The sequence below is a fragment of the Staurois parvus genome, unplaced genomic scaffold (assembly GCF_062004578.1).
Source record: "Staurois parvus isolate SC_StPar_1 unplaced genomic scaffold, SC_StPar_1.0 ptg000748l, whole genome shotgun sequence".
In the NCBI taxonomy this organism is placed as follows: Eukaryota; Metazoa; Chordata; class Amphibia; order Anura; family Ranidae; genus Staurois; species Staurois parvus.
In genome coordinates, this window is record NW_028318544.1 from 578,658 (window position 1) to 592,421 (window position 13,764).

At 43.8% G+C, this 13,764-nt stretch overlaps 1 protein-coding gene across 1 annotated transcript in view; it reads left to right on the forward strand.

Moving 5' to 3' along the window:
• ADHFE1 (alcohol dehydrogenase iron containing 1) overlaps nt 1-13,764 on the forward strand; it is a 60,842-nt gene that overhangs the window by 15,932 nt on the left and 31,146 nt on the right. Inside the window, exons 9-13 of the mRNA XM_089654263.1 lie at nt 5,857-5,962; nt 6,037-6,189; nt 9,430-9,528; nt 12,609-12,687; nt 13,356-13,452. Of these exons, the coding sequence (XP_089510389.1) occupies nt 5,857-5,962; nt 6,037-6,189; nt 9,430-9,528; nt 12,609-12,687; nt 13,356-13,452 (534 nt within the window). The remainder of the gene's footprint in view (nt 1-5,856; nt 5,963-6,036; nt 6,190-9,429; nt 9,529-12,608; nt 12,688-13,355; nt 13,453-13,764) is intronic.

Sequence of the window (13,764 nt, forward strand, 5' to 3'; positions counted from 1 at the left end):
GGCGAGGCGACAGGCATCGTGCCCCCAGGCGGGGCGACAGGCATCGTGCCCCCAGGCGGGGCGACAGGCATCGTGCCCCCAGGCGGAGCGGCGGGCGCCGGACCCCCAGGCGGAGCGACAGGTCTCGGGCCCTCAGGCGGAGCGGTGGGCGCCGGACCCCCAGGCGGAGCGACAGGTCTCGGGCCCTCAGGCGGAGCGGCGGGCGCCGGACCCCCAGGAGGAGCGACAGGTCTCGGGCCCTCAGGCGGAGCGGCGGGCGCCGGACCCCCAGGTGGAGCGACAGGTCTCGGGCCCTCAGGCGGAGCGGCGGGCGCCGGACCCCCAGGTGGAGCGACAGGTCTCGGGCCCTCAGGCGGAGCGGCGGGCGCCGGACCCCCAGGAGGAGCGACAGGTCTCGGGCCCTCAGGCGGAGCGGCGGGCGCCGGACCCCCAGATGGAGCGACAGGTCTCGGGCCCTCAGGCGGAGCGGCGGGCGCCGGACCCCCAGGTGGAGCGACAGGTCTTGGGCCCTCAGGCGGAGCGGCGGGCGCCGGACCCCCAGGCGGAGCGACAGGTCTCGGACCCCCAGGCGGGGCGGCGGGCACCGAGTCACCAGGCACAACCGTGGGCTCCGAGTCAACTGGGATGACCGCTGGCACTGGGTCAGACATTGGATCGTCTGGCTGGACAGCGGGCATCGGGTCACCAGGCATCAGGTCATTTGGCTCGACAGCGGGCACCGCGTCATCTGGCAAGGCAGTGGGCTCCGAGTCAACTGGTATGACCGCGGGCACTGGGTCAGACATTGGATCGTCTGGCTGGACAGCGGGCACTGGGTCACCAGGCATCAGGTCATTTGGCTCGACAGCGGGCACCGCGTCATCTGGCAAGGCAGTGGGCTCCGAGTCAACAGGCACGACAGTGAGCACCGGGTCATCAGGTACCGGATTGTCTGGCTCGACAGCGGGCATCGGGTCACCAGGTATGACAGCGGGCACTGGGTCACCAGGCATCAGGTCATTTGGCTCGACAGCGGGCACCGGATCAGGTACCGGATCATCTGGATCAACAGCGGGCATCGAGTCAACTGGCCTAATAGGATCGTCAGGCTGGAACAGTTCATCATGCTGGGTAGAGGCATCAGGCTGAATGCCGGCGTCCGGCCGAGTAGAGGCTTCAGGCCGAGTAGAGGCTTCAGGCCGAGTAGAGGCATCAGGCCGAGTAGAGGCATCAGGCCGAGTAGAGGCATCAGGCCGAGTAGAGGCATCAGGCCGAGTAGAGGCATCAGGCCGAGTAGAGGCTTCAGGCCGAGTAGAGGCATCAGGCCGAGTAGAGGCTTCAGGCCGAGTAGAGGCTTCAGGCCGAGTAGAGGCTTCAGGCCGAGTAGAGGCATCAGGCTGCATACAGGCATCAGGCTGAAGAGAGGCATCAGGCTGCGTACCGGCATCAGGCTGAAGAGAGGCATCAGGCTGAGTAGAGGCATCAGGCTGAGTAGAGGCATCAGGCTGAGTAGAGGCATCAGGCTGAGTAGAGGCATCAGGCTGAGTAGAGGCATCAGGCTGAGTAGAGGCTTCAGGCTGAGTAGAGGCTTCAGGCTGAGTAGAGGCTTCAGGCTGAACCACGGAAGGCAGGCTCACCGGTTTGGATACTGGCAGGATGGTATTGGTTGGAAAGAATTTTCGCTTTTTTCTGGTTTTAACTACTGGAGCACTGCAAGTAAACGCAGGTCTGCAAACGAATGGAGCAGCTGGAGACAGAGAAGAACTGGAGGATGGAACAGGAGAGGGAGCGGTTGCTACAGAGGGCTCTTTTACAGGGTTAAAGGCAGGATAGGTGCAGCGAGTGGGAACAGGGTACTGACATGCGGTAGATAGCAGGGCAGGAGGAGCTGTTGGGAATGCAGGAATAGAGTTTTAAGGAAATAGATTAGAAGCAGGACTGGGTCTTTGTAAGCTGACTGAGGCTGGGTGCAACAAATCTGTCCATGTCTGCAGTATGGGTTGAACAAAGCTGAGCTTACACAAAGCCTGTCTGGTCAATGACTGTACTGCGTTTATACAATCTCTTAGTGTCTGTGGTGAACATGTGGAATAACGCTCCAGAAAGTAACCCACATCATCCTCTAATAACCACACCAGGGACTCTACCTGGTCTGCACTAAATGGTGGCAAAAATTCATCCCTGCATTCGGGGGAACCAGATGAAACCAACTCAGCACAAACCTAAATCAAAGGCTGCACCTCAGAGAACTCTGTGCCCTGATCTACTAGAACATGAGCGAGCCGTATACATTCTAGCAGTTCATCCCGGGTATACTCCTTCAGAGTTTGATAAGCATACTCCCTGTCATCAAACACTAGCAGATATAAATATTCAACCTCATCAAGATCCATCCTTCCCATCAACAAGCCAAGATGGCTTCCCTGTGCAGCCACTTCTGGTCAGGATTGGCCTTGGTGTAATGTCAGGGCTCCCAGGTATGACCAGAGGTGTGTGACTGATGCAGGGAAACGCAGACTTCAGATATGTGATAAACAATACAATTTATTAACACTAACCATACAAACATAAACGCAGTGCAATACTAAACATAATACAGTGCAAACAAACCAAACCAAACCACCCACAGATAACAGTACATACAAGCAAGCGTCGTCAGGCAGGCCGGGTCAATATCAATTGGGCAGGTAGGTACAGGGGGAGCAAGCAGAGAATGGTCGGGGTCACAGGCCAGGTTCAGCAGGTAGCAAGCAGCGTAGTACAGAGGGTCAGGCAGAGGGATGGTCAGGGTCACAAGCCAGAGATCAAAACAGGTAACAAGCAGCGTAGTACAGAGGGTCAGGCAGAGGGACAGAAACAGGATGCAGGACAGATACAGGGCCCAGGACAAACACAACACCAAGGCAGAGTCTGTGGGTCTGGCCATCCCTTAAATACCCCAGCATAATCAGTTCCAGGTGTTAGCTGGCTGAAAGGTTGAGTCTCTGATTGCTGGGAGCACCCGCTGGCCAGCCCTGGTACTGCAGATCAAAAGGCAGGTGAGTCCCACCATTGCTGGCCAGTCCATTCCTAACACACTGTGACTGACATAGATTTAAGTTCCTGGATGATGGTATTGATGATGGATCTACAACAAGGGACATTTTGGGGTTTTTGTCTTATAAAGAACTTTCCAAAAAAGCACATTTATTTAGTCTTTTGTTTATGAATAAGTAGTGGTATGTACCCCTTGCTCATTCACATGGGGAGGCTGGTATCTAGGGGCTCCTTTTATTTTAAAGGGAATCTTTCAGATCCTGATAAGCCCTCTGCCTGGGCTACAGTCTTGGGAAATAGGTCCTTGTCATGGGGACAAAGTTTTCCAGAAGGTACCCTCTCCAAGTCTCCAAGTTGAGGGCATGTGGCCTGGGATGGTTTAGGAAAGGGCTGAACACTCCCCCCCTCCCTCGTAGCCTGCCAGTTTGCGTGCTCAGATAAGATAAGGGTCTAGCATAGATTGATTTTGGAGGACCCAATTTTTTCTTATTTGCCTAGCGATCTCCCTTAAAATCCATACCAGACCTGAATGGCTTGGTATAGAATTTGGGGGGGGGGAACTTCACTTTTCAGGCGGGTTCAGAGCATACTCCAGGAATGTTATTTAAAGTATCTTTGCATTGCACAGGCTTCAGTACCAGTGTTAGAATTTCAGGTATTGAGCTGGAGATAGTATCAATGGACTACAAATGTGGTGATCATCGCACTTGTGTTCTACTGAGAAACCACATGTTCATCTGCTGTGGTGGCAGATGGAAGTTGTTCATTCATTCACAGATCTGTGTGAACGAATGATGCAACTGTTCAGGCAAAGCCCCACACAGCCACGCAAAATTCAAAAGTGACAGCTGCCATGGGGATGAAGAACCCCCGCACACTGTCAGTTTAGGACTAGGGTTGTCCATTTTCAATCATGTTAAACCCTATATATTGACCTTTAACCGCTTCCTGTCTGCCCATTGCCTATAGATGGCGGACAGGAAGCAGCACAGATGTTGGCTAATGTACCTGTACATCAGCCCACATCGGAGGCTCCTGCACAGCACATAGAGCGTGCACCCGCAGATCACATTACCGCTGTGTCCAGGTGATCACATGTCGCTTTACAATGTGATTGCTGTATCCAAATCACAGCAATCACATAGTTTGTAAACAGCACAAAGTAAAAGTAAAGATCAGTTATCTCTGCTCTCACTGTGAGCCTGTCAGGCTTCTTGTACACTCACAGACTGCAGTGCCAGCCACCCCGCCCCAATGTAATGTAGATAAAAAATCCAGCCATCTCCTGTCACCTGTCCCAGTGCTCACAAAAACACTGCCATACACCATACCAATGTCCTGATCACCGCAATACCAGTGTTCTGATCACCGCCATATGTCATACCAGCGCCCTGATCACCGCCATATGCCATACCAGTGCCCTGATCACCGCCATACGCCATACCAGAGACCTGATTACCGCCATACCCCATACCAGCATCCTGATCACTGCCATACCCCATACTAGTGTTCTGGTCGCCCCATATGCTATACCAACATCCTGATCACTGCCATACCCCATACCATCATCCTGATCACCGCCATACCACATACCAGGGTCATGATCACCCCATATGCCATACCATTGTCCTGAGCACTGCCATACCAGTGTCCTGATCACCACCATACCCCATACCAGACTCGAGATTGCCGCCATACCCCATACCAGCATCCTGATCACCGCCATACCTCATACCAATGTCCTGATCACTGCCATACCCCATGCCAGTATCCAAATCACTGCCATACGTCATACTAGCATCCAGCATTTTAGGGTCTCAGTTGATCAATTTTCAGATATATATCCCAAGAAGTGAAAATCATGTGTTGCTTAGAAAGCAAAACACAGACAACAAAGTGAAAATTGTTATGTTTTTAAGTGAATTAACACATGCTTTGTTCATTTTATTGGGTTATTTTTCACTAGGTTATTTGCTAATTATATACTCATAGATTATTGGAGGCTGTGATTGAGGTCTAACTAGCAGCACCGCACTAAACATTTCTTCTTTTTTACATCACATAGTTTGTAGACTCTATAACTTTCACACCGAGTAAATAATTGCTAAATTTCGGGGTATAAATAACCCCAAACAGTGTATGAGTATATTCTGGCCTAAATTCATGAAGAAGGAATATTTATTCGCAAAATTTTGTAATAAAAACTAACCGAAAAAAATGTCTTTTCAAAAATTTCAATATATTTATATAGCAAAAAATAAAAAAACAAGTGGTGATCAAATACCACCAAAAAAAGCTCTATTTGTGTGAAAAAATGAAAGCATGATGAAAGCTGAAAATTGGCCTGGATTGGAGGGGTGAAAGTGTCCAGACTCAAAGTGGTTAAGCCTAATGTTTCACATTTCTAATGTTTCAGCATCGTTAAAATTGTTGTTGCCTGCCAAAAATATTTTTTTCTTCCTTTGTTACATTTATCTAGGACAATGCCCATCCTCCTATACCATTTTGTTTATAACATCCCTTGATAATTGTCAGAGAAAACGACCATTACTGTTTTTAGAACATTTGGCTCCCATTGACTTCAGTTGGATTCAGATTTATAGGAAAATGAATGGTTTCCTTTTTATAATCAGTGAAACCCTCTTAATGTGGATATGATTGATTCACTTGGGAACACTGGCATTCCTAATTGCTTCTTCCCTTCCCTTTCATTACAACATTTCTTAATGTTATTCAAAATGATCTAAAGATGGGAGAAATGTCACTTTGCAGGATATGATGTTTCACAGTCTTGAAATTGATCATTATGGTATAAAATACCCTATTTTTGGATTTTGCTAGGTATTGCTTCTAGAACCATTAAACCAACCCTAGGATTAATTGACCCAGAACATACATTACATATGCCAGAGAGAGTTGTGGCTAACAGTGGATTTGATGTATTATGGTGAGTAAATGGGTCTCCTTACTATGGCGTGAACTTCAGAGCAGAAAATGAATGCATCCATATTTATTCCACAGTCATGCTCTGGAATCTTACACAGCAATCCCCTATAATATGCGCAGTCCTTGTCCAACCAACCCCATCAACCGTCCAGCTTACCAGGGGAGCAACCCCATCAGTGATGTGTGGGCTATACATGCCTTGAGAATTGTCTCCAAGTACTTAAAACGGTAAGTTAGAGTTTTTGACTTTTAAATTTCTGTACAAGTAAACAAAATGAACATGAAAGTTAGAGTCTGGGTAAAAATTATACAGAGGGGAGATACACAAAGCATGATGATAAGATTTAAAACCACCCAAACCACATTTATTCTCCTATGTGGTGAGTTTTTTTGTACTTTGTGTTAATCCTCTAGGCCCATGCCAATGTATCCCTTGTGGCATATGTGGCAGTAAGATGTGGTGGTGAACCACTTATCTCCCTTTTTTTCCCTTGTGGGATTACAGGGAGTGAACAAAATCAACCCCATCTGTTCCTTTGCAGTACAGGGTGAGGGGGCTTGGTTGCTTGTTTTTTGGAACCAACAGTCTCCATGACTTGTCCCTGGCTGATTTGACCTCTTTTCCCTTGTAGTTTGAGGGGTGATATACAGTGGAAACCTGTTTTTTACCCTTGTACAACCCACCTCCTCCTTTCTTTTTTTCCCTTTTAGGATTGGAGTTGGTGAATGACCCACAGCCATCTTTTCTCTCATAAAAAGAGTGGCAATTGCATGGTTGGTAAACCACTCATCCCGGTCTTTTCCTCAAGGAATTACAGGCACATATATGGGTCATGAATCATCAACCTGTTTTATCCCTGAAAGAATAAGTGGCTTTTGCACACAGCAGAGAACCACAGCCCTATATTTTCCTTTGTGTGATGTGTGATTGTCAACCATTCAGCTCAATATATCCTGTGTGGTTGACTAGCATGCTTTGGTGAACCACCCACCACTGTCTTTACTTGTTAAATGTGGGATTGGTTGTACTGTGGGTCAGCACAGTGGCTAAATGGTTAGCACTTCCGCCTGGCAGTACTAGGGTCAAATCGCAGCCACAGCACCACCTGCCTGGAGTTTGCATGCTCTCCCTGTGCCTGCGTGGGTTTCCTCCGGGTACCCCGGTTTCCTCCCACACTCCAAAGACATGCTTGTAAGTGAATTGGCTCCTGTCTAAATTGGCCCTAGTATGTGTGTGTATGAATGTGAGTTAGGGACCTTAGATTCTATGCCCCTTGAGGGTTAGGGACTGATGTGAATGTACAATATATATGTAAAGAGCTGTGTAAATTGACGGCACTATATAAGCACCTGAAATAAATAATAAATAAAATACTGTGGTGAACTGTACACCCTCATATTTTCCATTGTGGGATTAGAGACTAGTTCCGCAGTCTGTAGTTTTTCCTTTGAAATGAGCATTGGTGAACCACACTCACTCCTGTCTTTACTTCACTTTACTTCATGGATTGAGTAGCAGTTGTGTCTTGTGAATGACAACGCCCATCCCCCCCCCCCCCGTTCTTCTGTGTTCTCCCTCTTGGGATGAAAAGTTTGTGTGCTGCGTGGGAGCGATCAACCCATTCACTTCCCTCCTAGGATTGGGATGATAACCCACACCATCTTTTCCTCTGTACCAGCCTCTCCGGGATCCCCATCTTTTCCTTTGTGGCATGAGGGACAGTAGTGTTTTATGGTAAATTACCCACGACCATCTAATAAATTGTGGGATGAGGTAGAGACCGTTTCACACAATAGAAAACCACCCAACCCCCTTTTTTTATCATAAATAGTGCAGAAGCTAACCTATTTTTTTTGCTATGGGCATGAGGGTTATATTTTCACTAAATCCATGTCTTTGTCCTTGTTGGTTGCCAGGTGGCATAGTGCAGACCAGGGGCGGACTGACAAGTCATGGGGCCCCCGGGCAATAAGGGATCATGGGGCCCCTGTGTCCTTGCCCAAACTCAAAAAGCCTATGAAAAAGGTACCAGGGGCATCTCATGGGGCCTCTACTGACCCTGGGCCCTCGGTCAGTGCCCAAGTTTCCAAATGGTCAGTCCGCCTCTGGTGCAGACAATGGGATCTGTGAAAGAAATGTATCAGAAAATGAGGGGAGACCTCTGAGAGAAACTAGTGTTTACACAGGAATGTAGAGTGTATGTAACAATGTGGACACTGGAGAAGGAACAGCGTGTGTTGGGGACATGGACATTGTTGAGAGAGTTGCCAAGCATGAGTGTGAAATGTGTGTATTGACGTTGGTACTTGTGAGAAAACACGTGTGCTAGGGATGTGGTAAGAGGAGGAGTTCTCTGTCACAGCATGGACCCTGATGGGTGAACAACATATGTGCTGCATACCTGTCAGTTAGTGTGCAAAACCAGAGAAGCAGATTGATCTCAGAGGAGTTGCAAATATGTTAGTCATATTAGGGATTTCGGAGGAGTTGAAAATATGTTATAGTCATTAGACATGTGCGTTTTTAGTTTGGTTACGATTCATTTTTTGGATGAAAATCTTATTTTCGGGGAGATTCAGATGTGTACGAATCTCCAAATGGACATAAAAACAAATGTAGACGCATCCGAGAAAAAAAAGTTATTATGAAATTATTGAATACATTTGTTTCATTTTTTCATTTGGAAGACATCACCTGAAGGGATAGTAGTTCAGGCCCATGGGGAAATGAGCTTAATTTTTGAATTCATTCGATGATTCAGATAACGAATGGATCCAAATTTTGTTACATTCGTTTATTCGGGTGCACATGACACCAGCTGATATTGTCCAATCAACTCATGCCATTTCTCTTGGTGGGCTGGCCCAAAAATATTGAATCCTTCCGATTCAATAATATATTGAATATATAGCAGTCTTCCAGAAAAACTGCAACATTTTTCTAATCCACCCGGACTAACGCATATATACAAAACGATTGCCGAAGATACAAAACAAATTCCGAAAACAAATTGGATCAACATAACGAATATGATGAAATAAAAGTCTTCGATAAACTAATGCATCCTAAACAAAATTAAACAAAAATGTACAGTGTGCACATGTCTGTTAGTCATATTAAGGATCTAAGAGGAACTGCAAATATGTTATAGAAATATAAAGGAAGGCAGTGCTAAGAAAATCAACTCGTATTAACCTTTTAGACATATAAATGTTAATATTTCTTTTCGGTTGGAGTTTTAACTTGCACATCACCACTACTCTTTGACCTCCCTTTCACATTATCTTGTACTACACATTACATATATTCTAATACATCAGGTTTTTCATGCATTGGAAAGTTTTATTCTGTTACAAGTGAATAATTAGGTAAATGTATTTGTTTTATTCTTTTGCTACTTTAATGGAATATTAGTTTATATATCACTATAAATAATGGATTTCGTTCATTCTGATGATTTTTGACAGAGCTGTGAAAAACCCAGATGATCGGGAGGCACGTTTTTCCATGCACTTAGCAAGTACGTTTGCTGGAATAGGCTTTGGAAACGCTGGAGTACATCTCTGGTGAGTTATGGAAAAAAGTGCAGCATCTGTGCACATAATTGGACCTCTGACCTCACTAACCAATGAGCTTCTTATCTTAAACACAGACTAATAACTGTTTGTTTTTTAGTTATCATGTTATTATTATCATACAATCTTATTTCAATCACATTGGTCCTCGGGAAGGAATGTGTGTTAAAGACCCATGGGGCTCTTGAACACACAGAAGTAAAGTATCGAGCAAAACGTCACTCATTTGCTGTAGTCTATTGGTCACAGCAAATATTCATGCTGCAATATGTGTAATGTAAAAAAAGGTTTTATAATTGTATTTAACTTATTTTTATATAGAACTAGCATAAATACTGATATCTACTTAATATAACCCCCTGCACTACTTTGGGAGAGGAATAGTCCTCAGAAAAAAACAATCCCCTGATCACTCCAAAGACATGCTGGTAGGTTAATTGGATCCTGTCTAAATTGGCCCTAGTATGTGTATGTATGAATGTAAGTTAGGGACCTTAGATTGTACACCCCTTGTGGGTTAGGGACTGATGTGAATGTACAATATATATGTGTAAAGCGCTGCATAAATTGACGCCACTATATAAGTACCTGAAATAAATAAATTAAAATAAATAAATTAAAATCTCGAGAGAAGTGCACTGGCAAACAGTCAATCTAAGATCTTCGACTGATCCAATATTAGCACTGGCTTTGTTGCCTCCTAGCGGGCCAGGGAAACCCAGAAGGAAAACTGCAAAAACAAGAACACCTGCTCTTTTTAACAGTAATAAAACTATTGCAAAGGTAATGTGCTAGGCTGGTGTATCCTCTGGTTCTTGTTTTTGAAGGAACTCTGAACCAATCTTGACTGTTGCTCAGGGGGGACATGCGTATTGGAGGGATCAGCATCTGATAGATATCATCGGTGTGCTAGTGACTATTCATTGACTGGGATAGGATCAAGTTGAATTTCTTGCAGTAAATCTGCAAGAACATTCAAAGTCTGTATTGCTATCGGACAGGGGAGTCTGAATCGTATTGGATCGTGCTTTGCTGGGTTTTTTTGTCTTCCTGTGAATCAACTGTGAGTATAGGATTATAACTTTTTTTTTTTTTTTAATGGTTGAACTGAATGGAATTTTGTCTTTTTTCAGCCAGACTAACTCTGTATTGCCAACTGGACTGAATTACAAATCTTTTCGTAAACCAGTTCACCTGTATTTTGTATAAGTACATATTTTCTTTTATCTTAGAGTTCAGGTTTAACTGTAAACAAAAAAAAAAAGTTAATTTAGCTGCTAAAATAAACAAGTGATTTGACCAGCCTAATAAAGATTGTAATTGTATTTGATGATTATATTTATGCCATTATTTTATGTAACGTACAGTTGTATTCAAAATATTAGCAGTGTGTTGAAAAAAGTGAATAAAGCTCAAAATCCTTCTAATAGCTTTTAGTTCCATACACACAAATGCATTGGGAACACTGCACATTCTATTCCAAATCAAAACATGAAGAAAAATATATCAAATTTGTGTTGTTCCTCTAAAAAAATTGAAGAAAAGTGAATATTAGACTGTTCAAAAAAATAGCAGTGTTTGTATTCTTCTTTACAAACTCAAACATTCACTATAAAAACTGAAAAATGTTTGAAGATTTTGCTTTCCTTTGAATCACTTAATTAATATTTAGTTGTATAAGCACTGTTTCTGAGAACTGCTGTACATCTGTGTTGCATGGAGTCAACCAACTTCTGGCACCTGTGAACAGGTATTCCAGCCCAGGATGATTGGACTACATTCCACAGTTCTTCTCTATTTCTTGGTTTTGCCTCAGAAACTGCATTTTTGATGTCACCCCACAAGTTTTCTATTGGATTAAGATCCGGGGATTGGGCTGGCCACTCCATAACGTCAATCTTGTTGGTCTGGAACCAAGATGTTGCACGTTTACTGGTGTGTTTGGGGTCGTTGTCTTGTTGGAACACCCATTTCAAGGGCATTTCCTCTTCAGCATAAGGCAGCATGACCTCTTCAAGTATTCTGATGTATTCAAACTGATCCATGATCCCTGGTATGCGATAAATAGGCCCAACACCGTAGTATGAGAAACATCCCCATATCATGATGCTTGCGCAACCATGCTTCACTGTCTTCACAGTGTACTGTGGCTTGAATTCAGTGTTTGGGGGTCGTCTGACAAACTGTCTCCGGCCACTAGACCCAAACAATCTTACTTTCATCAGTCCACAAAATATTGCGCCATTTCTCTTTAGGCCAGTCAATGTGCTCTTTGGCAAATTGTAACCTCTTCAGCCCGTCTTTTTTTCAACAGTTGGACTTTGCGGGGGCTTCTTGCAGATAGCTTGGCTTCACATAGGCGTCTTCTAATTGTAACAGTACTCACAGGTAACTTTAGACCTTCTTTGATCTTCCTGGAGCTGATTGTTGGCTGAGTCCTTGCCATTTTGGCTATTCTTCTATCCATTCGAATGGTAGTTTTTCGCTTTCTTCCACGTCTTTCAGGTTTTGGTTGCCATCTTAAAGCATTTGCGATCATTTTAGCTGAGCAGCCTATCATTTTCTTCACTTCTTTATATGTTTTCCCCTCTCCAATCAACTTTTTAATCAAGGTACGCTGTTCTTCTGAACAATGTCTGGAATGACCCATTTTCCTCAGAATTTCAGAGAGAAATGCACTGTAACCAGCATGTACAACATTTGCTGCCTTCCTTCCTTAAATAAGGGCAATAATTGGCACCTGTTTTTCAAAGAATGAATGACCTCACTAATAGAACTCCACACTGCTATTATTTTGAACATACTCCTTTCAATTAGTGATTCAATTACACAGAATCAGCAGCATGTATGTCATGACTGTTGGGTCTGCTGGATTTCTATTACTCTACTACACCTGCTAGTAAATTATTTGCCATGTAGAAATATTATTTCTACCAAAAACAGTGATTGATCAGGTTAGTGATGTCTGACTGCTATTATTTTGAACACAACTGTATATAATGTAATATGGAGGTTTTCATATTAAAGACAGTGGACTCATTTATTGAAGCATGCCTTCCTTTTGCTTGTAGCCATGGCATGTCATACCCCATAGCAGGCCTGGTGAAGAAATACAGAGCCAAGGACTACAATGTGGACCACCCAATAGTGGTAAGGATTCCTGTAGTATTATTACATATCCTGCAACACTCCATAAAAACTGCTCTCCTAAAACTCACTAATGACTTACTAATTGCTAAAACCAATGGTCACTATTCTGTACCCTCTCTACTGCCATGTTGACCACCCCTCCATCCTCAAAGTACTCATTTCTCTTTGCCTCTGTGACTTTTGACTCTTTCCTGGTTCACCTCTTACTTATCGGGGGTGAGGGGAGAGTGCTCAGGTTCATTTTTTCTGAAAAGGTGAATTAACACTTTAATTTCTTCCTGTCAGTGTACTATCTTAAATTCTCAGCTAAATTTTATTTTCCAAGGCAAACCATATTTTTGCCAAAAAGCACAGCTGACAGTATCATAATTGGTCCCAGCCATTGGCACTTTTGCTGGACAACTCTATTGCTATGTAAATGTTTCGAAAATATACATAATGGCATGTGAAAAAAAGGAATTCATATATTGAACAAGATAATTAAAAATTTTACCTCTGCTTGAATGCAACATTTCTGTGATATTTCTCCTTTTATTAAGCCTTGATTGTTGGTCAAGTAAACTTGAAAAGTGGGACCATTGCTTCTTAAATGACAGTTTTGAATGGGATATCTGCATGAAATATTTTAATGTCGATTTCCTTCTAATAGTTTGTTTACCCTTTACCAGCCCCATGGACTTTCAGTGGTGCTCACTTCTCCAGCAGTCTTCTCCTTCACTGCAGCCATGTGTCCTGAGCGCCATCTGGAGGCAGCTGAGATACTTGGTAAGAATTGAAGTATTTAAAGTCAGGAAAATGGATGTTTTTGTTATTTTAGGTGACTTTTGGATACAGTAAACAAATGCAGATCTAATAAATTCTGCTTTTGTCAATTATTCTTTTATTTGAAAATCTCTCGGAGATAAAATATTGTATTATAAATCAGTGCCTGGTAAGACACAGGAAAATCTTTATAAGTAAGCAAGATGTTTCTGTCTTTCATGTCCTGGACATATTCAAAAGCAAATTTTGTCATAAATTTAGGCCAAAATGTATTCTGCTAAAAAAAAATCCCAATACTTGTAAATTAATTGGTTT